Genomic DNA, 27,981 nt, shown 5'->3' with positions numbered 1-27,981 from the left:
TCCTACAATTTCATTTGACTCAATAGCGCAGCATTCTGCAACACAACTACGAAATGACTCCATGCACAAATTCCCAGTGTCACCTCCATTCGACAGCCTAGATACAGTCTTCATGACTTACATAGAAAAACAGCCATGTCCGTTAAATTATATTCTCGTGTTTGTTTTTATTATCCGCTGAACCGTTGAAATTTCCCAGATAAATCCAGAGATGTAAGGTAGGAAAAAAAGGCCATGCAGTCTTTCGGTGCTGCTGAAAGAACCCGAAGCTGAACTGTCCCGCTTGGCTGTCCTTTAAGCCAGGGTCTGCCCGAAATTCTAGTGCTGCAGTTGCTAGTGCCGAGGCGGATTTGCACCCCTATCGTTCCGTCTACTGCTGCAAATAAAGTTCAAACTATTTCAAGTACTCCCGGTAGAGCACATCCCTGAGCGAAAAAGTAAAAAGTGGAACCCGTTTAAGGTCAGAGCAAGAGATGCATTGCTAATGTTTACTAGGCGGTTAAGCGATAGCTTCATTTCATCTCACTTGAATTTGGAAAGTCCACCAGTCCGTACAGCATCTTCATCCGTGCAAACTGAATAGCGAATTAAAACGGAGGCAGAGCGGTAGAGATCGCATTTGAGTATGTATGGTTTGTTGGTGCTCGGAAATGTTATAGTCTAATCCAAAACGTAAACAAATTGTTCCCTTATGCCAGATGATAAACTCCGGTTGGAGGGAGAAAGAGGCTTTGAAGGACAACCCACTAGAACTCCTCTTGTAGTTTTTTTTTCCTGGGAAGGGGGGTGGACGTTGAAAAATTGTCTGCGTTCCAAAAGGGTTGACCAATACTGACAATTCATGTGTATCTGTTTGTCTCTCAAAGTAGGCTATCCTGAATACACCACTAAACTATTACTCCTTCAAATTAAAACATTCAAGAGTTTCAGTGTTGTTGAAGATTCCGCTAAATTCACGCCAGATAAACTTTTTGAGTTCCAAGAAATGCATAGTGGAATCAGCATGCCACTGGACTCTGACTACATCAGGACAGGAGAGACCGGTCCTGAAGGATTGGAGTGAACTGTCATGGCCAATAGGATTGCCATGATAAGGGGATTAACAGAGATGTAAAACCTTTTCTGTACACATCACGGCTTGCGCTGTGGGCAAACACTATCTGGTCTAATGTTTGGCCAAATGTAATGTGATTGTTCAGTAAGGCTGTCAAATTACAGATTCCCAGGGGATAGATTTTCAGGAATGACGGTTGATAGGTCATACTGGATTTATATCAGTCCCAAAGCTCTTTATAAGTCCAAATGCTCACTCACAAACCCAAGTTGTGTTTAGCGCTTACTTTGCTCATTTACTGCTGATTCAAATATTATTGTATATTACAAGATCATAGGAAGGATGCAGAGAGATAGAGGTTGTGATCCAGATGGCGAGGCAAACCCCTAGCAACAGCCGACAGTCAGTGAAGCAGTGTATCAGGAATGTGGCGAAATAGTCAGCATTTCAACAGGTAAGGCACAGGTGAAATGGGGTTATGTGAAAAGAGTGAACAAAAAAAACAAACTACTGCATAGAAAAATTTGGAAAATACCTTCATTAACATCTGAAATACAGTCCTCATTGAGAATTTCCCGTACATTAGCCTTGACTGTGTGATTTGAATACATACAGTAAATGGGATGTTAATAAGACATCAAATGGCAAAAACATCTACTCAAAATGTATGAATCTCATGCTTTGAAGGCACAAAAGACAGGTCAAGCACAACTGGCGAGAATCTCTGATTACATGACACATTAATTCATGACACATCATTTCACTGATAGCTCACAGTGGACTGCACAGTTTGGGTTATGAAGGATGTTTTGTGTTTTGTTCACATCATCACTCATACCTTCATCATCTGACATGTCCAGAAACTCGTTCATGGTCTCGGGGACATTCATTTTGTGTTTTTCTGTTGCGGTCTGTTGATTAAAAAGGAAAGAGTCAGACCTGAATAATTCAGATGAATGCTACTGTCCCCAGTGACCTCTACTTGGCCCCAGGTGTCACTATTATTAAATCCCTCCTGACACGTGGACAGATCAAGTCTCTCTTTTCCAATGACCTGGGCTATTTGAGGAGCACTAGGAGATTCAATCTGGAGCATTCACACAGGTCATTACTAAACATGTGATAGAGCATTCACACAGGTCATTACTAAACATGTGATAGAGCATTCACACAGGTCATTACTAAACATGTGATAGAACATTCACACAGGTCATTACTAAACATGTGATAGTGCATTCACACAGGTCATTACTAAACATGTGATAGAGCAGTAACACAGGTCATTACTAAACACGTGATAGAGCATTCACTCAGGTCATTACTAAACATGTGATAGAGCATTCGCACAAGTCATTACTAAACATATGGTAGAGCAGTCACACAGGTCATTACTAAACATGTGATAGCGCATTCACACAGGTCATTACTAAACATGTGATAGAGCAGTCACACAGGTCATTACTAAACATGTGATAGAGCATTCACACAGGTCATTACTAAACATGTGATAGCGCATTCACACAGGTCATTACTAAACATGTGATAGAGCAGTCAAACAGGTCATTACTAAACACGTGATAGAGCAGTCACACAGGTCATTACTAAACATGTGATAGAGCATTCACACAGGTCATTACTAAACATGTGATAGAGCATTCCCACAGGTCTCTAGTAAACATTTGATAGAACATTCATGCAAGTCACTAATAAACATGTGATAGAGCATTCATGGAAGTCACTAATAAACATATGATAGAGCATTCACATATGTCACTATTAAACATGTGATTGAGCATTCATACAGGTCAATTATAAACATGTGATATAGCATTCACAGGTCACTATTAAGCATAAGAGAGAGCATTCCCACAGGTCACTAATAAACATGTGATAAAGCATTCAGACAGGTACGTACTAAACATGTGATAGAGCATTCCACAGGTCACTAATAAACATATAATAGAGCATTCACACAGGTCAGTACTAAACATGTCATAGAGCATTCACATAGGTCATTATTAATAGGGCCATTGCGGGCAATCCTGGGCCCTTGAAAAGACAAATGCCTGGGCTCCATCACTTATAGAAGACATTGATATTATTACAATCAGTGGCGCTTGCCAAGACAAGCAGACAAAGAGACATGCAGACAGACATGCAAACCTATGGAAAGGTAACCACCTTTCACCATGTTAGAGATGGCCCTGATTATTAAACGTGTGAGAGAGAATTCCTGGAACCACTTGCAGTTGTTCCAAATAATTACAGAGGTAACTCATCCAGTGTTCAAGGTTTCAGTAGTACAATATGGTAGGAATTGGCCTGATGTCAGAGAAATAAACTTTTGGGTTTGGTGATCAGAAAGTACATAATAAAATAAAAACACAATTTAGGGTAAAGTTAGGGAACTCCAAACACATGCTCAGATGATTCTAACAAATTCTGTACATAGACACCACTGGCCTGGCTTTGCATGTATTTACTTACATCCACTAAGTATGCAAATCAACTGTATGATTTGCATTATCATAGCATCTTAACACACACACACACACACACGCGCGCTCACACACAAAACACAACGCAGAGCAACAAATGATGTACTGCAAGTTGTGGTAACCCGACTATTGTTTGGTTGTGTGCCACTGTAATCTACACCAGCAATCTACCTACTGCAATCTATCTAAACAGCAATGGAACACAACTCAAGCTTCCATTGCTGCTGTGCCTGTCCATTAGTACCGGACAGAGTTCTGTGTTCATGTCAGACGAGTGGACTCTCCATTTCATCAGTGACTCCAGTACACCCATTGAGATTTACAGTTAAATCTTACACCAGAACAAATATTCTGACACTAGCTATTTTAATGGCTGTAGGGCCCACTGGTCTAGTTATATCAAGAACGGAAAACCGGCAGGGCAAAGAGACAAACAAAGAGACAAGCAGGCAGAGAGACAAGCAGGCAGATTCAAGCAGACAAACAGAAAGACAAGCAAACCTATAGAACGATGACCATTCAGTGAAACCAAGACAGAGGGGGAAAAGTCTTACCACTGAGGTCAGGGTTTCATCAGTCATCGGCCTGAGAGTGTCAACCACTGAGATATAACCAAGTCGACGGGCTATGGACAGGGCTGTGTTGCCATTCTGTGAAAAGTGGACAAGATGGAGGGGTGAAGGATAGGTTGTAATGGATGTGTTTTTAGTTGACTTTTAGTGTAGACACAATAGTGTTATGTATTTCTGTGCTTTGTGAATGTACAGTGTGTGTGTGTGTGTGTGTTAGTGTGCATTGTACGTGTGTGTGGGTTTTGGTGTGAAATTCGGTTTTGTTTGTGTGTGTACATAGTGATGATACTGTATGTCCATATTGTATGTTCTGCTGTTCTTTTTGTCTGCCTATCCCTGCTGACTGGGGCATCTGACAGATTGCTGCTGAGCTGGCAGGTTTTTCCCATGGTGCCTCACTCACCGTGGTCAGCTGATTGGCTGAGGCTCCGTGCTGCAACAGCAGGTTGATGATGTGGGTGTGGCCCTGCTGCGCCGCCTGGTGGAGGGGTGTGTAGCCGCTCTGCAGACACAGGCAGACAGATAAGGAGGCGAGGCGAGAGAGATGACCATAAGAGGAATCAGATTGGGAGAAATTGAGTGTGGAAAGGTAAAAGCAATGAAAAATGTGAGTACTAGGGGCCAGAAAAATCAATAAAAACATGTGGGAGAGACATGAAGTTGTTTACCTTAGTTTTCGAGTCTATTCTGGCCTGGTTCTGGATGAGGAAGTTGGCCATCTTGACATTGCCATAGTGACAAGCCACATGCAATGGAGTGTATCCCATCTGTGTTTACCGAGGAAAGTGGGGGGGTGATAGTGAGCAAGAAAGGAAACTGTTCATTCCTCTTATCTTGTGACATTGAAGCCCTGGTGTAGAACACGTGGCTTAACTAACACTGAGTGTGACACAACATTTTTACTATGCGTCCTTATTCAAAACCTGAAACGTAACAGAAAATAGCAGAGGTTAAACAGCTTTGGCCACGAACAAGTGTAATGTCAGCACAAACACAGCGTGTAGCAGCGTAACCTTGAGCTGATGCAGGTCTCTGTCTAGTGTGTGTGTGGGGGGTGGCAGTGGACAGTCTGCTGCATCAAACGGGAGGTTACTGCCTGTGACGCACGTACAGACACAAACACCTGCCACTCAGGTGTCCTATCTTTTATTAATGCCCCTCCTGAGAACACAGTACTGCCAACATATGTGTGTATGTATGTGTGTATAGTATGGGCAGGTGGTTGTCTTTCCTTAGTCATTTCTATGAGCAAGCAAACCAAGTCAATGCAAATCTTTAGCTTGTAAAGTGTTTTGTGTGTCCAACACTACAGTTCTCTAAACATATCTTTAAACCTCCATAACATTACACATGTATTGTTGAACGAGCATAGTTTAATCTCTTTGCCCTTTAGCATTTAACTGTGAGGGTAAGTACGCTCTGTTCCCTGTGGTCACCATAGAAACCAGGTGACCTTCACCTTTGTCTGGGGGTCAACATCGGCCCCATGGTTGAGCAGGACTTCTCCCACATTGACTTTGTCTTCCTGCGCCGCTAAGTGGAGGGGTGTGAGACCGCTCTGAAAGAGAAACGTGTGCAGAAACTCACATGCATATTTTAAACGCATTTTCAATGGAATGATAGTGATAGAAAGATATCTATTGCCTGTGTCTCGAGTAGTGTATGTGTCTCTGGTAGTGTATGTATCTCTGGTAGTGCATGGGCCTCTGGTAGTGAATGTTTCTCTGGTAGCGCATGTATCTCCGGTTGTGCATGTTTCTCTAATAATGCATGTATCTCTAGTAGTGCATGTTTCTCTGGTAGTGCATGTTTCTCTGGTAGTGCATGTTTCTCTGGTAGTGCATGTTTATCTGGTAATGCATGTTTCTCTGGTAGTGCATGTTTCTAACCAGTGTACACCTGTGTGTGTGTGTGTGTGTGTGGTATGTGTGTTACCTTGTTGCCCATGTTGACGTTGGCATTCTTGGCAAGCAGCAGGGAAACCAGGTCCACACTGCCCTCCTGTGCAGCCAGGTGAACAGGGCTGATGCCCTGGCGGGTCACAGCGTTGGTGTCTGCTCCGTACTCCAGTAAGGTGGTCCCAATTTCCATCTGGTTCTTTTTGGCAGCTATGTGAAGGGGTGTGTAGCCATTCTAAGAGGAAGAGGCACAGTAGAAAGCTACTCAGCACTCACGCTGTGTACTCTACTATTTCACATATTATTTTCCAAATATTTATCTGTTAGGCACTTCATCAGGGTTCCAGACAGAGGGATTACACTGTAAATATATCATACTCTCTGCGAAGTAGAACGTTAAGGCCTTGGTTAATCTTTACTGAAATCCTTTAAATCAGATGGGCAACTTTAATGAGGGCTGGGAAACATTTAGTTGGACAGCCCCTTCTACATTGCAAAGAAAACATTTAAAAAATGTCCCATGAGAGCAAAGGAAATCATGAATATTTTGGAGTTAATTTCCTGCAATATATGTTTTTTCATGAGACACACTGTTGCAGTCATAATGAAAGTTTGCTGCAATTCTACTCTTACTGCCGTGGGGCATTGAGAAGATTTATCAAGTTAAACGTTTCATGAAATTCTGATCTTTCTGCCGTGGGGTGTTCGGGGCATTTTCCATTCAAAGTTATCTTGTTTAAAAGTCCACAAGCATTTTAAATGACATGTGAGGCAGCTACTACTTGATAACAAACAACATGTTATTATTGTAAAAGGATTAAAGAGAGTAACAAAAGTAAAGGAAGGAGACTAGAATAAACAAGTGATCCACACAAGAGAATAAAGTATGTCTAAATAGAGAGTGTAGTTCAGAGAAAAGCCAGATCTACAGCAACGGATATATATTCCTGTTGGGTAAAGTATGCAGTCGTTGGGCTTCCAGTCAGCCATTCCTGATTCAAATAGTCTTATCAGACTTAACGGAAACAGCATGTTTTACCATCATGTAATTAGACTAACACTACTAAACAACCATCGGCCCAGGCAAGCAAAAGGAGAGTATGTGATAAAACATTCCCCAAAGGTTTTGCAGAAGAGGACCGAGGAGGTCCTCTTGTATAACACTACAGGGAAAGTCCCAGGGGTGCAGGCCATTGAGGGGTGTATCACAGAGCTAAGACCCTGAGTAGATGCAGTGGGCAGATGTAAAAAGGCAAGACAAACTGTTGACACCTACAGTACTACGACTGCAAAACATAATACAGTATATATCAACTCAGAGCAGGGCATTCTAGTTTCAGAGGCATTCAGGGCATTCTAATTTCAGATCACAACAAGATAACAAGCATACGGTATCAGTTGGTAAAAATTAATTAAATAAAATGTGCCTACTTACTCTACAACTGTTTTTGAAGATAAGAAAATACAGTGGGGAGAACAAGTATTTGATACATTGCAGATTTTGCAGGTTTTCCACCTTACAAAGCATGTAGTCTGTAATTTATATCATCAGTACACTTCAACTGTGAGTGACAGAATCTAAAACAAAAATCCAGAAAATCACATTGTATGATTTTTAAGTAATTAATTTGCATTTTATTGCATGACATAATTATTAGATACATCAGAAAAGCAGAACTTAATATTTGGTAAAGAAACCTTTGTTTTCAATTACAGAGATCATACGTTTCCTGTAGTTCTTGACCAGGTTTGCACAAACTGCAGCAGGGATTTTGGCCCACTCCTCCATACAGACCTTCTCCAGATCCTTCAGGTTTCGGGGCTGTTGCTGGGCAATACGGACTTTCAGCTCCCTCCAAAGATTTTCTATTGGGTTCAGGTCTGGAGACTGGCTAGGTCACTCCAGGACCTTGAGATGCTTCTTACGGAGCCACTCCTTAGTTGCCCTGGCTGTGTGTTTCGGGTCGTTGTCATGCTGGAAGACCCAGCCACGACCCATCTTCAATGCTCTTACTGAGGGAAGGAGGTTGTTGGCCAATATCTTGCGATACATGGCCCAATCCATCCTACCCTCAATATGGTGCAGTCGTCCTGTCCCCTTTGCAGAAAAGCATCCCCAAAGAATGATGTTCCCACCTCCATGCTTCACGGTTGGGATGGTGTTCTTGGGGTTGTACTCATCCTTCTTCTTCCTCCAAACACGGCGAGTGGAGTTTAGACCAAAAAGCTCTATTTTTTTTTTTATCATTGGCAAACTTCAGACGGGCCTGGACATGCGCTGGCTTGAGCAGGGGAACCTTGCGTGGGCTGCAGGATTTTAATCCATGACGGTGTAATGTGTTACTAATGGTTTTCTTTGAGACTGCGGTCCCAGCTCTCTTCAGGTCATTGACCAGGTCCTGCCGTGTAGTTCTGGGTTGATCCCTCACCTTCTTCATGATCATTGATGCCCCACGAGGTGAGATCTTACATGGAGCCCCAGACTGAGGGAGACTGACCGTCATCTTGAACTTCTTCCATTTTCTAAAAATTGCGCCAACAGTTGTTGCCTTCTCACCAAGCTGTTTGCCTATTTTCCTGTAGCCCATCCCAGCCTTGTGCAGGTCTCCAATTTTATCCCTGATGTCCTTACGCAGCCAACTGGTCATGGCCATTGTGTAGAGGTTGGAGTCTGTTTGATTGAGTGTGTAGACAGGTGTCTTTTATACAGGTAACAAGTTCAAACAGGTGCAGTTAATACAGGTAATGAGTGGAGAACAGGAGGGCTTCTTAAAGAAAACCTAACAGGTCTGTGAGAGCCGGAATTCTTACTGGTTGGTAGGTGATCAAATACTTATGTCATGCAATAAAATGCAAATTAATTATAAAAAAAATATCATACAATGTGATTTTCTGGATTTTTGTTTTAGATTCCGTCTCTCACAGTTGAAGTGTACCTATGATAAAAATTACAGACCTCTACATGCTTTGTAAGTAGGAAAACCTGCAAAATCGGCAGTGTATCAAATACTTGTTCTCCCTACTGTATTTTCCAAGTTATTCCATCTCTGTGCCTGCCTATATATCTGTCTGTGTTCCTGTCTTTAGGCAGTAACTAAAGCCAGTGGGAAAGCCAGCTACGAAACACATGGACTGTTTCATGTCATGTGCCCAAAACACATACACACTGAAAGTAGAGAAGAGACACTGACTGTAGCATATTAACACAGGATTTATGGAAGGAAAAAGAAAGGAGAGAAATTGATTTTGCAAGGCTTCCAGGTTTCTTCATCCAAGACAGCTTTATTGGATGTATGTGGAGAGCCAACACTACAACTGGGCCTATAAGACAGCGAGCCAATCCAAAGGTGACGAAGTCACTAGGCATGATCCAGTCTGACACATTTAGAGCTATGTCCGACTGTTTTGTGGTTCAACACACTAACTGGGTAGCTAACTTGGGTAGTTAGCGTGCTAGTCTTTTTTTTGCTAGCCTAAATGAAGCATTCATGTTTTTGGCAGTTGTGTAAAAACCATTATGCTAAAAAACATCTGCAAAAAAAACATCCATGTTAGCTAGCTGCACTGATGTAGCAAAGCACCCTCAAAACCATGACACTGCCACCACCAAGCTTGACCACTGGTTTGAGGTTCTTAATTTGGAATGCAATGTTTGGTTTTCACCAGAAATAACGGGGAGTCACGTCGTCAGAATAAGTACAGCTTTTGACTAATCTGTCCCAGAACATTGTTCAAGACATTTTGAGGATCATCCAGGTGCTTTTTGGCAAGCTCAATGGGACTAATGTCCATGTTCTAAGTGAGCAGAGGTTTCTGTCTTGTATCTCAGCCATTAATCACATTTTTGCCCAGGATGAAAAGTTGGGAAGTTTCACAAGTTGGGAAGCTCTTACTGGTTCTGTGGAGCCCCTGAACCCTAGAAATGGCATTGTAATTTTTTTAGACTGATATGCAGTGTGTTATATTTTTGGGGATTGTGGCATGATGTGGTTTTTGAACCTGTGTGCTGACTTCAATGTGATTGCAAGCATCAAAGGCAGTCAGATATATTGAGCAGTGCTGGCCCATATCAGTCCGGATTGTTTACCAAGATATTAATACAAGTGACCCTAATAAACCCTTTAATTGTGCTTATCAACACTATGTGCTTATTACTGTTATAGAAAGTTAAATGTTCCTCGATTCATCACCCATAGTTTGTCTTTGAAGACAGCAATGGAAGCTCACAATTCTATCCAGTTATCACCATTGGTAAAACCAATCCATTTGTATCAAGATGCACTGTAGCTACAGTACCTTTTACTGAACTGAACCCTTTGAACTACTAGATGTCTTTGGAGTTTGGCCACAGCTATATGCGTGCTTGAATCAGATGAATAGAGCCAAACTAATACAGTAATATTATGCCTAAAATGGTGTGTATTTGTTTGAGTCAAGTACCTTGGCAGCAGCGTGGGGAGATGCTCCCTGATCCAGAAGCAGTAGAGCCACTCGCTGATTATCGTAGTGAGCCGCGACATGCAGTGGAGTTAGCCCACTCTAAAACACACACATCCAGACACACACGCACGACACACCACGTTAGAAGGAGCCTAAACACCAAAGCACCAGGAGGGAGGAAAGCCAGAGCAAAAACAGAACAGTAGGAACAGCTATTGTGCCGATTAAATCCACTCAGATGGCGGCGTGTTTGAGCGTGACGCCACTGAGCCCGCACACCTGAATGCAGCCAACACAGCTAGCAAAATGCAGAACATATTAACTTAATGTTCTTTGTGGCCCAAGGTGATCTATCGGCACAAGCTGCTAACCCGGGCACACAAGTATGCCAGAGTAAGCATGGGCTTGGATCTGGCCAAATGCACTTTGCCTCATCCTCGGTTCTCTTTCCTCAACAAAAGCTAAAAAAAGTATTCAACAAAGCAGTGGGACTTCCCCAGGCCTTAAATTATACCATTGAAAAAAGATACATGCAGTGAGATACAGTCGAATACTCAATTATGTTAGTGTGTCCTTGAGAGCCTGCACTTAGCTACGATGTGGATACCCCATTATGGGTGATGGGATTTGTTTTAGCATGACACAATCAAGCACTGTAAAACCACAAACAAGTTTAAAAAGTCTCTGTTTTCAGTACTGTACCTGCTTGTTATTATGTTAAGCACTCTCAGATGGATGGACACACAAACAAGGATCTGACACATGAGATGTACAAGTATGCTCCTTGTGTGTGTGTGTGTGTTTGTGTGTTTGTATGTATGTGTTAATGCAAGCGCATGTGTCTGTTCATCCACATGTGTTTCTCAGAAGAGGGTGAATGAGTGCATGTCATCAAATGAAAAAAATAACTATGCTCAGAATGTTTTAGTTGAGGACAAGCATCTGTTTGCTGTCTTGGGAGAAGTAATTATTTCCGAGTCTAGGGTCTGTCTGCCTTCAGAAGGGTTCTGTTCCCTTTCAGAGAAACGAGGTGGACCCAGGTTAGGATGCCAATGGGGTACAGGGTGACATATTTCAACAGAGGAAGTGGAGAGTGGAGCTCTAATGTCTCCACATCTTTTAGAATGAATGATATTAATCTCAAACTTTACAAACGGTCTCAGAGAACTAGGAGGAATAATATGGCTGAGGGTTTGTCATTGTATTGCTAGAGTTGTTCTCTCAATTCCTACCTTTCCAGCTGCATCCGGAGCTGCTCTCTTCTGGAGAAGCAGGCTGGCCACTTCAATCTTCCCATACTTGGCTGCTACATGAAGAGGACTGAAACCTTTCTGTAGAAGACATCAGGAGACACATCGTCAAAAACGAGAAAGCCAGGGAGAAGAGACCTGCTGTGGCAACCTAACTGACTGCACATCTGTTTTAAAGGGGTGATGGGAGACATTTAAGATATGCAGTGTTCAGAAATGTTATAACAGCAATGAAACACCGATACAGTAGGGCAGTGCTATTCAAATCTGGCCCTCAAAGCCAATTCCACTCAATAGTTTCTTTGCCTCACCCTAACCAGGGACTTTTTTAGTACTGGGACACCACGTGGGTGCATTTGAGGGCCTGATTTGAATCAGGCCCTCAACTAACTTTGAGGGCCTGATTTGAATATCACTGAGGTAGGTATTTACTTAAGCTTGAATTTACTTTAGTTTCATTGCCTTTTGAAAATTTGAGAGTAGGTAGAATGGGTGCTTACAGTGTTTGTCTTGCTCAGGGTGTTGTAAAAAATATGTCACAGGGTTTCACAGTTTTCATATTACATTCTTCATTTTTAAAAGGTTAGCATATAATGTGATGTAATTATGTTAATCTTGGCATAGTCCCTCTGTGTTAGGGAGGGTATTTTAAGACATTAGGTCATATTTTCCAGAGGAATGTGGAACTCATTTCAAACAAAAGGCTAAGTTTGGCCTAATTTGTCATGATGTCATTCACGCTCAATACTCGGGTCATATGATTTTGTTCCATTATGACCTAATTTTCATTCTGTATTTTCAAATATCTCCAAAGAGATTCAATATACTAGTACCAAAATAAATCGTTATGTTTTTCTTGTTATATATAACCAGTTTGCCTAATGGAACAAAATGACTCGTTTTGACTATGCAGTCACTGTACTGTGCAGTAGCAAAGCAGCCAATCAACCGGTCCCCCTAGAACTTGACGTCACCCCTCTGGACAGCTGTCTAAGACACTGCCCTTCAGATGTAGAGAGTGTTTTGGAGAGAGAACAAGAGAGGGAGGGAGAAGTGGGAGAGGGAAACAGCGATAGAGGGAGAGGGGACGGGGGGCGGCGGCAGAGTGGGGTTTACCCTTCATTAATCTACCTCTCTGACAAGGTTTCACCTTCAAGGACCGCCCATGGCAACATATGCAATCCCTCATTATCCATGCACATGCACCTACATCCCTGCACAGACGCAAGTCCACACGTTAACCAATTCCCAACTGTCTAGTAACACATTCGTCTTTGACCTTCAAGAAGATTGCCGCTCAATGGCTTGCGGAAGCCGTCCCCACCAAAAGATATCTGTAGTGAGGAACAGTGGCTTCAAAGGACAATTGTTCCCCTACCAATGGCAGTAATGTTCATGAGTCCGACCCTGCTGAGCATCAACTCTCTACAACCGACCAGTCTCAACTGCTGATGATAAACAGAAACCATTCGGCGGCAACCGAATCGCGCCGACCTTCGTGGAGGCTGACAGCGAGGCACCCTGGTCCAGCAGCGTGGCGGCTACGTCCTCGTGGCCCTCGCGGGCTGCGAGGTGTAGAGGGGTGTAGCCTGATGTGGTGGCAGAATTGGCGGAGGCCCCTCGATGCAGCAGCTGCTGGACGATGTCGACTTTCCCCAGCCGGCTGGAGATGTGCAGCGCTGTCTGGTCATCCTGAAGGCACGCAAGCATTGTTACTGTTAGTCCGGCACGGCATTGAACCCGCGCCACATGTTTCATGAGACCTTGTTGTTTGAGAAGGACACGCTGACCCCTGAACTCTGACCCCTGCTCACCTTGGCTTTGGTGTCCACCTTAGCTCCGTTCTGCAGCAGGTAGCGCACCACGTCAGCCTGACCCGCCCGGGCCGCCATGTGCAGAGCCGTCTCTCCCCTCTGGAAGACACAACACACCCGCTCAGACCCGACATGCTCTACTCTACTGGGACTAATTGTTTGGTGGTGAACTGCTGGAGAGGTTAAAACGCACCACATTGGTGGTGTTGGGCGATGCTCCATGATGTGTCAGAGAGTTGACAATGTTCTCATGTCCCATGAACGCTGCCACATGAATGGGTGTGAGTCCAGACTGCAAGAAAGTCAGAATGATAGTCACAATACATTTCATGTGTTTAGTTGTCCAAACGGTTCTGCGGAGGACCGAGTGTCTGCAGGTTTTTTTGTACTTGATTGACTAATTAGGTCACTAATTGGTTAGTTTCTACCCTCACCTGGTTGTTTAGGTCTGAACTGGGAACCAATTTATAGGAAAAACCAAAAACCCGCAGACACTCGGCCCTCTGTGGAACTGTTTGGACACCCCTGGTTTAGAGTAAGGGAGACACACACTTGTGTGTGGAGTTTTGTTCAGTTGTACTTGATGATCCTTGAAGTTACTAATCCCATTTTACCTCCTACCCCATCACTCTGGTGTCACCCCCAGGCCCAGCTGGACCCAGACCCTATAACCTAGAGCAAATACTTCCATACCTTCCCTTTTTAGTAATAAGCATTGTTGATATAATAAGTAATTTTACATAACTTTAAAAAACATGGTCCCAATAACCATTCACTGGTTTATTTATTCAAATTTTACTGGAAAGAATAATTTCACGACTCTGGGAAAGATTGTCCTCAAGAGCTTTTGGATGTTATTTGACGGTCCCTGAAACGGAAAAAGCTGGAAGCCCGCTGCCCTAGAGTACCTCGGTCACAGCCTGGATCGATGCTCCGTGTTTCAGTAACAGCTCCATCACTTTGATGCGGTTCTTCTTGCAGGCGATGTGAAGCGGGGTGAAGCCGTTCTAGAAACAGAAAACAACAAAAACTGTCTATAAATAGAAACCACTCCACAATTTTGGCCCATACCTATAAACTTTTCACATTGCCTTTTAGCCTGTTTTCTTTTGCAGTTGTGTAAACATTGTAAACATTTTGAATACCTGAAACCTTGGTTGAGTATAATTCCACAATTGTGTTAGAATTGTCCAGCCAGTTTCGCTTTGCTAGCACACCACAAAACCACCACACCCACACATTCAGTCCCCACAAAGCATGACAACATACTTGATACGTGATGTGTGCCAAGTTGGTGTTTTCTCTCAAAACACACTCAGACAGACACAAACACGCTTATACAAACAACACATACTTTACCCAGAAATGTAGCTCTGCAGATTAACACACCTTAGCTTTTTGACTGGACTATCTCTATATCTCCCTGTGTAGTTGTGGGTACCTTAGGACTGTACTTAGAGATGGACATGCTATGTTACAGCTCAGATTTAATTTATCAGTATGGAAAGGGGAAGTTACTGTACTGGCAGGAAGTGAGCCTGGCTGAAGACGAAGACAGTTATCAACCCCACCCAGGGGGCGAGAGGGAAAGGTGCCCAAATGCAACAAAGTCAAAACATTCTCCTTCCTTTTCTCTGTGTTACTCCCCATCTTCATTCTGTATATTTTGTTATTCTATAGATTTTCCACGTCAAGAACTGCCAGCATTTTTGTCAGCTGAAGGACAGAAAAAAGCATCCCGTAACTGGCCAGTACATTTTTTGGGATCTTGACATTGATTCACTCTGACAATCTTTCCCCTCTTCTTCCCAGCCTGCCAGCCCACTTTCTCACCAGTGCTTTAGCATTGGGGTTGGCCTTCTTGTCCACTATAAGCTTGGCAACTTTGTAGTGTCCACAGTGTGCGGCAACGTGTAGTGCAGTAAGGTAGTCATTGGTGACATCATCGACTGGGACATCATTCTGCAGGAGGAGCTGGACACAGTTGATGTGGTCCCCTTGAGTTGCCATGTGGAGTGGCGACAGCCCGTTCTGAAAACCCACAAACAAACATGACGTCAAATCACTGCTTGGTAGCCGTTGTAATGTTAATTCAATCATGCTGATAAATCTTTGGTGATGTCCAATTCAGAGGGTGCTGGGCCAATATGCAAGGCGTTTAAGGGACTCCCGGTCGCAAATGATGCTGGGTGCAGCAATCGCTCAAACCGCGGTTGCAGAGACGCATTACAGTGGACTTAGACTTCTTCACAACTCAGGAGGTAACGGTCACAATAGGCCACATTTGCAAAGGTATCCTCAAATCAGTGTTCTGCAAACATGACCTGGATGGACATTTGGTTTACAATTGTGTTGATAGATGCAAGTTTTATGATTCATATAAGAAAGTATAAGATAGGAGCAGGGGTTACCTTGGTCTTGGACAGAATGGGAGCTCCACGATCCAGCAGCATCTCAACAACTTGTTCATGACCGCTCCTTGCGCCACAGTGAAGAGGCGTCAGTCCATCCTACATACAACAGCATTGTCAATAGGACCACATAGTGGGAGTATCTCATTATGCTAAAATACCTCTTCATAAAAGTTAAGTAGGTGCATAAATTCTGTAATAAAAAAAGGTTAAAAGCACTTGCATGATTGGCATTTGCTATTATGCCTCACGTTCCCACATAAAATAATTATTTTGGGCATATGGACAGCACCTCTACAATCACAAATATACAGTATCTCACAAAAGTGAGTACACCCCTCACATTTTTGTAAAAATTTGATTATTTATTTTCATGTGACAACACTGAAGAAATGACACTTTGCTACAATGTAAAGTAGTGAGTGTACAGCTTGTATAACAGTGTCAATTTTCTGTCCCCTCAAAATAACTCAACACACAGCCATTAATGTCTAAACCGCTGGTACACCCCTAAGTGAAAATTTACAAATTGGGCCCAATTAGCCATTTTCCCTCCCCAGTGTCATGTGACTCATTAGTGTTACAGGGTTTCAGGTGTGAATGGGTAGCAGGTGGGTTACATTTGGTGTTATTGCTCTCCCACCCCCTCATACTGGTCACTGGAAGTTCAACATGGCACCTCATGGCAAATAACTCTCTGGGGATCTGAAAAAAAAATTGTTGTACCTACATAAAGATAGCCTAGGCTATAAGAAGATTGCCAAGACCCTGAAACTGAGCTGCAGCACAGTGGCCAAGACCATACAGCGGTTTAACAGGACAGGTTCCACTCAGAACAGGCCTCGCCATGGTCGACCAAAGAAGTTGAGTACATGTGATCAGCATCATATCCAGAGGTTGTCTTTGGGAAATAGACGTATGAGTGCTGCCAGCATTGCTGCAAAGGTTGAAGGGGTGGGGGGTCAGCCTGTCAGTGCACAGACCATACGCCACACACTGCATCAAATTGGTGTGCATGGCTGTCGTCCCAGAAGGAAGCCTCTTCTATAGATGATGCACAAGAAAGCCTGCAAACAGTTAGTCAAGCAGACTAAGGACATGGATTACTGGAACCAAGTCCTGTGGTCTGATGAGACCAAGATAAACTTATTTGATTCAGATGGTGTCAAGTTTTTATTGTGGCAACCAGGTGAGGAAGTGTGTCTTGCCTACAGTCAAGCATGGTGGTGGGAGTGTCATTGTCTGGGGCTGCATGAGTGCTGCCGGAACTGGGGAGCTACAGTTCTTTGAGGGAACCATGAATGCCAACATGTACTGTGACATACTGAAGCAGAGCATGATCTCCTCCCTTTGGAGACTGGGCTGCAGGGCAGTATTCCAACATGATAACGACCCCAAATACACCTCAAAGATGACCACTGCCTTGCTAAAGAAGCTGAGGGGAAAGGTGATGGACTGGCCAAGCATGTCTCCAGACCTAAACCCTATTGAGCATCTGTGAGGCATCCTCAAATAGAAGGTGGAGGAGCACAAGGTCTCTAACATCCACCAGCTCTGTGATGTCGTCATGGAGGAGTGGAAGAGGACTCCAGTGGCAACCTGTGAAGCTCTGGTGAACTCCATGCCCAAGAGGGTTAAGGCAGTGCTGGATAAGGATGGTGGCCACACAAAATATTGACACTTTGGGCCCATTTTGGTCATTTTCACTTTTGTTGCCAGCGGTTTAGACATGAATGGCTGTGTGTTGTTTTATTTTGCGGGGACAGCAAATTTACACTGTTATACAAGTTGTACACTCACTACTTTACATTGTAGAAAAGTGTAATTTCTTCAGTGTTATCACATGAACAGATATACTCAAAAAAAAAAATAATTTGAGGGTGTACTCACTTTTCTGAGATACTGTATATTTAGCTTCCATTTTATTCTGTGAAGGGACTCACCTTGGTCTTGGCGTCTATTTTGGAGCCTCTGTCCAACAACAATTTGACCATGTTACTGTTTCCTCTTTTAGATGCCACATGGAGAGGTGTGATGTCATTCTGTTAGAACACAGAGAGGAGATACAGTAGGAGTGAGTCACTGTACATGATTTAGGTATTGTCCTTATGGAAATACACTGTTGTATGAGTAAACCAAAGTGAATAAAGGAAATATTTGCAATTTAATATATGTTAGTTTGGTGGCACAAAAATCCGAGGAGTTTTGGCGTCAGAAACACTGAAGAAGGCTATTGCTGAAATGTGTCAATTTCTTGTGACCATTGCTGTCAAAACAGCAGCTATTAAATGTTAGAGGTACATGCTTGTGAGTTCAGGTTTTTTGTTTATTCAGTATAAACGTTTTGAACTTTACTACATTTGAGATGAACACTTCTTATTCTTCCCCAAAAGAACATTTGAATGTAAGAATATGAATACAGTCTTCTATTGTGATAATGACTTAATGGAATTTAAGAGTGGTTCTGTTCTGTTGATTCTCTTGTTGTTATGTGTTCATTGTTGTAACTGCAACTCTACAGTATCACTGGATGATATGAGTACAGGCAGTGGGATGTGTTGCATGTCTATGCCTGAGAGGAGCAGTGTGAAGCTAATAGCGCCTCCTGTCCAGCAGAGGGCAGAGCAGCTTTACCCTCGCCATGAAGTCCACAGCGGCACCTCGGTTCAGCAGAAGCGTGGCCACGTTGATATTGCCATAGTGAGCGGCGATGTGGAGAGGAGTGAAGCCACTCTGAGGAAGGAGGAGGAGGAGAGCATACAAACACCCGAAACACAACAAAAGTCAGAGACAACCAAGGGATTGTTTTTACTCACATTGATCTCGTGTAAGAATGCAGGCTACGACTGTACACAAACACATCACTCGTTACTTTTTCTCACTGCGGCAGAGATGGTCTTTGTTTCTCAAACCAAAACAGAGTTCCTGCAGCCTGGAGAGCGAATGGTATGTTGACATTTATGTGGCATACCATTGCAAGTGATCATAAACTTTAATTATAATGTCACCATTCCAACACCAGATCATAACACATGAACTATCACAACATAAGGTTAGAGGAATATTAAGTCCCCACTTACAGACTGTATTATATGGTATAGTAGGATTTCAACAACAGCAGCCTGGTGACCCCAAGGGGGCCTAGCTGTGTCACAACAACAGAAATGGACTCTACATTCACATTTTTATATGTGAATGTAACCTGTTTCATTCAGAGGTTATTGCTCAATGAAACCATGGCTTAGAGGGGGACAGCTGTCCAAGCAAGAGGAAGATTTGAGAAAGGGCACATCTCAGCTAAAGCTAGCCAATCAGGGAGAGAATCTCTGATGAAGCTGTCCAATCATAAAGATTCCTGTTTTAATTAGCCGGTAATCCAGTACAGAGCAGGTGGTCACCTAAGCTTCCTACATATAAAACACTAAAGTTGTGTGAATTATAAACAATTTTGTTTCTACAAAGTCATACATCTTACATCTAAAGTTTGAAACTTCTTCATTCATAATATGTCATCATCTCTGACATTCACCATGCCACACATATGGTTCCATTATGTTTGTAACACATTACAAGGAGTTAATCCAACTATGTGGGGTTGGGACTGAAATATCTACATCAAAAAGCCAAGTAAAGACAAAAGCTGCATCAGCCAAGCCAACCAAACAGCCATTCTCAGAGCACCTCGGCTACCATCATTGGTGGGGTTGGATCCTTCTTTTTTTTGCTCTGGAAACAGCAGTAACAGTGTTAACTAACGTCCCATGCAAAGCATAAGGGGCTGGGGTTAGGGAGGTTCAGTCCAAAATGCAGTCAGATAAATTAAGTAGAGTAGACTATGCCTATTCTGCTGGGAGGTGGGGTTACTTCATATCCCCAATAGACTGAAATAGTCGACACATCATAATCCCCATGAAACCTGCCGGTAAAACGTGATAGTGGTTCTTTTTGCATTTGACCATTCATTTTTCCCAGATGGAATTTTGTTACTTCAAATAAGGTCAGTGTTTTGTTTAGACTTACCCTATCATGGGGTTTTGAACCGTTTAAATGTCAGAACAAGGCAACCTTTGTTAACATATTTGCTTCAGTTAGCTCTACAGAAAAATATATTTGCTTATATTTAGCAAGTATTGGTTGAAAAATAAATATATTTATCATGTTATCAAAACGGTGAGGTGGTGTAAGCCTATATGAAGCACAAACCTTGTTTGAAGTGGATCTTAAAATCTCATATGGAAGAAATGAATGGAAAGAGACACTTTTCCAGTTTTGCCTCAAGCTTTTATAGAAATTACGACTCATACGATTTCAGTCAATAGGCTTGATTTTAATTCAAATGTCTGATGAAAAAGGAAACACTTCTTTTTAGCTATTGTGCAATAATATTGTTCATTATTAACTATATTAAGGCATGTTGTTCCACGAATAGAGTACACTTTACATCCCTTAAGTGGACTTTGTGGACCAATAATGCATTTTAAAATGTAAAAACAGAAAAATATATATATACAGTAGATTAAAAAAAACACCCTTTCAACAAATTCGATAAATCTTTTCCAGATATATATACATATTTTTTTACCATTATTCTATGCTAAGAAAAGATTCATATTTACAGCAACAACCTGGGAGAAATTTGGGTTAAGTGCCTTGTTCAAGGGCAGAACGACATCATTTTTCCCTTTGTCGGCTTTAGGATTAGAAATTTTGGGTGGAATTAGAATTTTCTAGAAGTGAAGGGTATATCCTTAATCTGTTTCCTCCTTGTGGAAGCTAGCTAAATTACAGAAACAGCTGTTTTGGAAAAATTGCTTTTTTGGGATATTTTTGGATTAAAATTATATTTTTGGATATTTAAAACATTTGAAAAAGTGATTTAGATGGGACATCTTTCTAGTGCTTGTTTTCTACCTTAACAGATATTGAGTGAACTGGGTAGAAGATGCGGAAGTGACAGAGATTTTGCTTGCATCCATTGCACGTTTGAGGAGATGATCTTTTGCTTTATTGACGCCAACAGAAGAGACCTAGAGTGCCTGCTTTTCCATTTACAACAGAAGGCACCAAGCTGGTGCACCTTCTGTTGACCAATATAAATTCTGCATTTAGGAAGGGCTTTTGTTTACAAATGTTATGAAACCCTGTAATTCCACTATTATTGCAGATGTACTCTATTATGAATATTTTCATAAATTACAAGATTTTTTTTTACATTTTGCCCCATTAAATGAAAGTGTTAAATGTTTATGGCTCATTTCAAAGGTATTGTAAAATGTGTCTCATTCTGCAGCAAAGCAATAACTAATTTATACACATTAAAATGAATCTGTCATTAAGAACTTTTAAGTGGTTCTCCACAACTGGAGTATAAATATGAAGTGATACACGCCAAACTACTTTGTATCTATCAATATGGAAAGGGTAAGAGACCACACAAATAAAATGAGACAATCTTTTTCACTCTTAAGGAACTGGGATAAATCTGCTTGGATCATAGTTAGAGTATTTCTGGAGGATGGCGGAATCTTAGGTCCACCAGGTCTCCAAAACTAAAATAATATGCTACCTTCACCTTCATCCCCCAAAAATGCAAGTCTTACTAGCCACTGTTGCTTGCTGTTTGGGGTTTCAGTCTGTGTGTTTTGTAGAAACACTTTGTGACAACTGCTGATGTAAAAATGACTTTATAAAATACATTTGAAGAAGCTTAATTTTTCACATCAACACTGAAACCCTTGAACCTAATCTTAGACAATTACATTCACATTTTTTTGTAAAGATCAGTGCCATTATCATTGCAATTGGGGGGGGGGGGGGGGGGGGGGTTGAAAAGAGGAATGCCAATGGTCTTGAAATTTTTTGGAGAATTACATTTAACTGGAGGTGTTGAATCATTTATGTAGTATATTTTCCATGTTTAGGAAAATGAATTATTCTGTACCTCATTACCTAAGTTCTTTATCTTGATCAAGGCTCCCAATCATTTGGAGGCGACTATGTGTCGTTTCTATTTAACCACGTTCCTGTCAACACTGATCTTTTGAAAGCACTATTTGACACTTTTTCTTAATATTTAAAATGCTCAATCTTGAATAATTCACTGCTGACAATATCTGGAATTATTATTATCATCTGACTAAAGACCAAAATTCCCTGAAAGCATTGAAATGTGAAAATATGTATTTTGTGAAGTTGAACACGTGTTCCTGATAAAAGTATGTTTTCACACACAAAGTTAAACCAAAGTTAATTGAAAATGTACTCTATTCAAGGAAATCCTTTAAAACCTTGAAACCCATGGAGACCATCGGGGCCCAAGGAAACCACGGTATCCATGGATACTTCGGAAGCAATTGAATCTTTGGAACCCTCTTTGCCTCCAGCTGCAGATATCCACAGTCCACATCAGTATTAGTTAAACATGCTTCATTATCACAGCTCTATGTCTGTCTACCGGTAATAGGAGATACACTACATGAATGAAGCAAAATGGGGAAAAGACAAAAAAAATTAAATAAGAAAGGGGAGATATTGGGCTGCAGCAACACCAGTGTATGATACAGAGGGGTTGTTTTCAGTTTTTTGTGGTGGGGGGGGGGGGGGGGGGCTGCGATGGATAGAGTAAGTACTGTACATTGCACAGGTATACCTCTGTTGTTCTATTCACCATCATCTAGGGGAGAGGGCACAAGGCCAGCCAAGAGAGGAGAGAACGGGTTGTTAGTGGGCACACTACCACACAGTTAGGACAGCTTACAGGTGGAATTACTTGAGTAGGTCTCTGGACGGCCAGAGAGGTTCAACTCCGTACAAAAACGGTTGCGTTGATTAAGTTGCAAAGTTACTATACAAACCAAACTGTCAGTTGTGGTTAAAAAAAATTTGGCAGGATATTAGCTCACAGCGAAGCATCAGCCATATCTCTTTATATCTCTCTGCATTCTTTCTCTCCTCTCTCTATTGTATGTCATACTGAAAATATTATGTAACACATTACTACATATGCACCTAAACACCCCCTGAATGTAAAAAAAAAAAACATAATAAAACAACTAAATTAATGAGAAATAAACACATTTAAAAATGTATAAGCATACTGACATGGGAAAGAGCCAGAGAGACAGAAGAGAAAAGCAAAGAGAGAGACAGAGAAAGAGGGAGAAAGAGAGAGAGGGAGAGAGGGGGAGGTGATTTGACAGATCTAGTGCGGTCATCACCTTGGACTCCACATCGGCATTGTGGTCGTTCTGGAGCAGTAAGGCGGCAGCCTTGGTATCGTCCTTGCGGGCGGCGATGTGCAGGGCGGGCAGGCGGACCTTGCCCTTGGTGTCGTTCTCCAGGAGCAGACACACCACCTGGTCGTGGCCCTGCTGCAGCGCCACCGCCAGGGGGGTGAACCCGTCCTGTCAGAGAGGGACGTGTGAAACTCAGGGTAGGTGGTGCAACAGGGTGGGAGTGGACAAAACCTCACACATGTCAACAGTGTGTCTGACTGTCACTAAAAGAAAGGTGTCACAAGACCAAGGGCAATTTGTGTGGTGGTGCATGGAGAAGGTGGAATGCTCTTCTTTTCTTGATTACATGAGAAAAAAATATCCTGAACGACCTGAAATTATCAATGCTATATTGATCTTTCACAATCCAGGCCGTGTTGTGTAAGCTGGGGGGGGGTCTACTCGGTACCGTGCACAGACCTTGCGCCGGGTACGGGCAGAATCTGAAAAGGTGGGCGGAGTTGTTGGCTCACAAGGAAGGACGTTGTGTTGGAGTGAGTGGCGCGCGAGAAAATATGGACGACGCATGCCCATCAGAGTGAGTGACGAACCTAGAAATTGTGAAATTGTTACATGCTGCTTTTACATTTTTGTTAAGTGTGCATTTGTTTGTGTTGCTAACCTTTAGTTCAAGGGTGCAGCACTTGGGGTTTTGTTTTAAAATTGTCGTACCATGCATCAGTCAGCTAAACCAAACACCTACCATAGAAAGGCTTCTGAGAACTTAATGTAAACACCTACTTATATGCAGTCTTCTGTTTTACTATTCTTCAAATAAACTTCTTGAATTGTCTAGCAACCAAAGGCCTTATCCCAACCATATTGGCAACCAAAGATAATTGTTGCAATTGTATTCCCGCAAATTACATTATGAAATGTTATGTTAACAAAACAAACTTTATCAACATGTTGAGGTAAACTTTCTGATCTGTTCCATGAGCATTAATAATGAGTGTATGCTTCAGCTACACTGATCAATACATCCGTCTGATTCCTTTCTGCTAGCCATGTGCTAGATTCATCATACGATTTGCATTTCACTTGAATTGTACTACTTTGGGATTTGAAATGACTTTTAAACAGTACATTTATCGCCACAGAATGTGGATTACTTAACACTGATCATATCATCTAATGATTACTAATTTATTTTATCATACAGCTTTACCCAATTGTCTGTTAATTGACTTTACTAACACAATATACTATACACCAAAAGTAGCATATGAATAAGGTAAAATAGCCATAAATTTGTATGGCCCAGAAAAGTGAAATGAGCTGCAAAATGAGCTCAGGCTTGAATACCCTGTGTCCTTGAGGACAAATGTGGCAGCTGTTGATGTACAGTGCCTTTGGAAATTATTCAGACCCCAGCACTTTCTTCACATTTTCTTGTGTTGTGGACGTCATGTTGGAACATACATTCATATTTTTTTCTTGTGTGACAATTAATGAAAAATGAAAACGTGAATATCGAATGTACATGAGTATTCAGCATCTTGATCCAGTACTTTGTCGAAGCGCCTTTGACAGCGATCACAGCTTTGTATTGTCTTGGGTATGCCTCTACTAGCTTGGCCCACCTGGATTTGGGCAGTTTCTCACCTTGCAGATCCTCTCAAACTCTATCAGATTGGATCAGGAATGATATTGAAATGCAAACTTCTGGTCTCCCCACAGGTGCTCAAAGGGGTAACATTCCTTTGGCTGGGCCTCTCAAGGACATTCAAGGACACTCAAGGACATTCACAGACTTGCCACTCCACCGTTGTCTTTGGGCTGTGTGCTTTGGGAGGTTTAAACTTCAATCCAGTCTAAGGTCTTGAACTCTTTCTTCTGTGCATCCTCTCCTGTCTCCCAGTCCCTCTCACTGAGAAGCATAGCCATAGCATGATGCTCCCATCACCATGCTTCGCCATAGGTAAGGTATTAGTCAGGTGATGAGTGGTATCTTGTTTTTAAGCCAGACACTTGGCATTCAGGCCTACTAGTTTTATTTTCTCTCATCAGATCAAAAAAAATAAATTCATGCTCTATGGGTCCTTTAAGTGCTGTCTAGCTAACTCCACGTTGCATGTCATATGCCTTTTACGTAGAAGTGGCTTCTGTTTAGCTACTCTACCATAAATGGTTGTTCTTCTGGCAGGTTATCTCATCTCTCCAGAAAAACACTGAAGCTCTAGTAGAGTGGCCTTTGGATTCCTGATCACTTCCCTGACCAAGGCCATTTTATTGTTTTGTGTTGATGGTACGTTGTATGTGTCTGCTGGCTGTAAACAAAATTGCCCCATGGGGGATAACAAAGCTTAACTAACTAATTAATTCTTGCCTTGTTATTAGGTTTAGCCAGACAACCAGAAGGAAAATTCAAGGTGGTTCCAAATATCTTCCACTTCACAATGATAGAGCCTACTGTCCTTCTGGCAAGGTTCGATATGTTAGCAGTGTTTTTATAGCCTTTACAGGGTCTATGATTCGACACAATCTCTGAAGTCCACGGAGAGGTCTTTGGCCCTCTTTTTTTTCTCTCATATGCAGTTTGAAGTGTTCAACCTTATTTAGATGTGTGTGCCTTTCTAAATCATGACTAATCAATTGGATTTGCCACAGGTGGACTCCAAACAAGTTCCAGCGACATCTCAAAGATGATCAAAGGACAACGGATCCATCTGAGTTCAATTTGAGTTTCATGGCATAAGGTGAAATGACTTCATGATGAACATGAGATATTTCAGTTTTTCTTTTAAAATAAATTAGCACCGATTTCTAGAAAGATTATTTTGTCAGTATAGGATATTGTGTGTAGATTGATGGCAAAACACAGAAAAATGTGGCGAAAAAAACACAGCATTTGGAGAAAGTGAAAAAGTCAGAATACTTTCCAATCCTTTGGACCAGTGTTGGGAAGAACAGATGACACCATATCCACCAAGTCTTTTTTTTTAAATGTGACCACACCTACAAACCAAAACCTATTGCACTTTGTCAAACATCAAAAACATACTTTCCATTTGACACTATCTCCAGTACATCTGACTCCAGGGAGCAGGATACTGTTACATAACAGAGCACGGAGCATTTCTCTTCCACGTCTCTCCTCATGTCATACATAATTCACATGGTGTGTTTGAGTGTGTGTGGCGCATTCGCTCCTCAAGGAGAGTTTTTATCCACATTGTTGACCAGTGGACCGGGCCCCCGCTGGGTTTTTTTCCCTCCCTTTCACAGGTTTTACTGGTTGCTTTTCATTAGAGGCAGCAGTTCCTAGCTCCAGGAGCAGGCAGCTCTCAGTCTAAATCAAGCGGATGAAGGACCTTATCTCTTGCCTTCTCAAGGTCATTTTATTCACCATGGATGAAAGAGAAGGGGAGCGGAAAGGAGGGAGGAAAGGGAGGTAGAAACAGATAGATAAGGGGGTAGGGATTTACAGAGAAAGGCGAAAAAGACAGGGGAGAGGATGAAGGAGACAGGGAAAGAGGGGAACCCTACCTCGGTGGCCATACTCTGGCTGGAGTTGTTTTCCAGGAGGAAGCGGACCACCTCCAGGTGATTTTCTTGGGCAGCCATGTACAGTGGGGTGAAGCCATTCTGTGGCGGGTGGGATATGAGAAACTTATTACGGTAGCAGCAAACGACCATAAATTATACAGAAGCTTACATAATTCATACTAAGACATACTGTAAATCATATCACAGTATATCCGGGCGGCTAGATTCCGATAATAGCTATATACCCTACCTTGAATATTTAAATTCAACATAATATGAATAAGTTAAAACAACATTTTTATTAACTGACATTTTTTGTTGTTTCGGAAAGGAACAGGAAAGTCGCACATAAAAAAAATATGGCCATAATATTATATTTAATAATTTAATAAAAAAATTAAAACCATTGCGCCATTCAGGAGGTCCACAATACACAAATATACAGTGGGGAGAACAAGTATTTGATACACTGTCGATTTTGCAGGTTATCCTACTTAAAAAGCATGTAGAGGTCTGTAATTTTTATCATAGGTACACTTTAACTGTGAGAGACTGAATCTAAAACCAAAATCCAGAAAATCACATTGTATGATTTTTAAATAATTCATTTGCATTTTATTGCATGACATAAGTATTTGATCACCTAACATCCAGTAAGAATTCCAGCTCTCATAGACCTGTAAGTTTTTCTATAAGAAGCCCTCCTGTTCTCCACTCATTACCTGTATTAATTGCACCTGTTTGAACTTGTTACCTGTATAAAAGACACCTGTCCACACACTCAATCAAACAGACTCCAACCGCTCCACAATGGCCAAGAACAGAGAGCTGTGTAAGGACATCAGGGATAAAATTGTAGACCTGCACAAGGCTGGGATGGGCTACAGGAAAATAGGCAAACAGCTTGGTCAGAAGGCAACAACTGTTGGCGCAATTATTAGAAAATGGAAGAAGTTCAAGGTGACGGTCAATCTCCCTCGGTCTGGGGCTCCATGTAAGATCTCACCTCGTGGGGCATCAATGATCATGAGGAAGGTGTGGGATCAGCCAGAACTACATGGCAGGACCTGGTCAATGACCTGAAGAGAGCTGGGACCACAGTCTCAAAGAAAATCTTTAGTAAGACACTACGCCGTCATGGATTAAAATCCTGCAGCGCACGCACAGTCCCCTTGCTCAAACCAGCGCATGTCCAGGCCCATCTGAAGTTTGCCAATGACCATCTGGATGATCGAGAGGAGGAATGGGAGAAGGTCATGTGGTCTGATGAGACAAAAATAG

At 42.1% G+C, this 27,981-nt stretch overlaps 1 protein-coding gene across 37 annotated transcripts in view; it reads right to left on the bottom strand.

Annotated features, from left to right (window-relative positions):
- Positions 1-27,981, bottom strand: part of ank3a (ankyrin 3a) — a 127,636-nt gene that overhangs the window by 36,306 nt on the left and 63,349 nt on the right. For 23 of the 37 annotated variants that reach the window (XM_034292720.1, XM_034292737.1, XM_034292738.1 and 20 more), the window contains exons 5-24: positions 26,701-26,799; positions 23,155-23,340; positions 22,587-22,610; positions 18,572-18,670; positions 17,881-17,979; positions 15,938-16,036; positions 15,360-15,557; positions 14,435-14,533; positions 13,720-13,818; positions 13,527-13,625; positions 13,207-13,404; positions 11,695-11,793; positions 10,463-10,561; positions 6,060-6,257; positions 5,584-5,682; positions 4,793-4,891; positions 4,528-4,626; positions 4,107-4,202; positions 1,893-1,965; positions 1,590-1,646 (exon numbers count right to left, since the gene is read on the bottom strand). In XM_034292720.1, coding sequence (XP_034148611.1) covers positions 1,590-1,646; positions 1,893-1,965; positions 4,107-4,202; positions 4,528-4,626; positions 4,793-4,891; positions 5,584-5,682; positions 6,060-6,257; positions 10,463-10,561; positions 11,695-11,793; positions 13,207-13,404; positions 13,527-13,625; positions 13,720-13,818; positions 14,435-14,533; positions 15,360-15,557; positions 15,938-16,036; positions 17,881-17,979; positions 18,572-18,670; positions 22,587-22,610; positions 23,155-23,340; positions 26,701-26,799 — 2,218 coding nt within the window. Of the gene's footprint in view, positions 1-121; positions 1,565-1,589; positions 1,647-1,892; positions 1,966-4,106; positions 4,203-4,527; positions 4,627-4,792; positions 4,892-5,583; positions 5,683-6,059; positions 6,258-10,462; positions 10,562-11,694; positions 11,794-13,206; positions 13,405-13,526; positions 13,626-13,719; positions 13,819-14,434; positions 14,534-14,671; positions 14,756-15,359; positions 15,558-15,937; positions 16,037-17,880; positions 17,980-18,571; positions 18,671-22,586; positions 22,611-23,154; positions 23,341-26,700; positions 26,800-27,981 lie in introns of those variants that run through there. The other 14 variants (XM_034292721.1, XM_034292723.1, XM_034292736.1 and 11 more) reach the window with 8 other exon arrangements.

Source organism: Esox lucius, chromosome 6 (assembly GCF_011004845.1).
Source record: "Esox lucius isolate fEsoLuc1 chromosome 6, fEsoLuc1.pri, whole genome shotgun sequence".
In the NCBI taxonomy this organism is placed as follows: Eukaryota; Metazoa; Chordata; class Actinopteri; order Esociformes; family Esocidae; genus Esox; species Esox lucius.
Note: the sequence above shows the minus strand (reverse complement) of the source record. Positions and strands in the feature narration are given on the sequence as shown.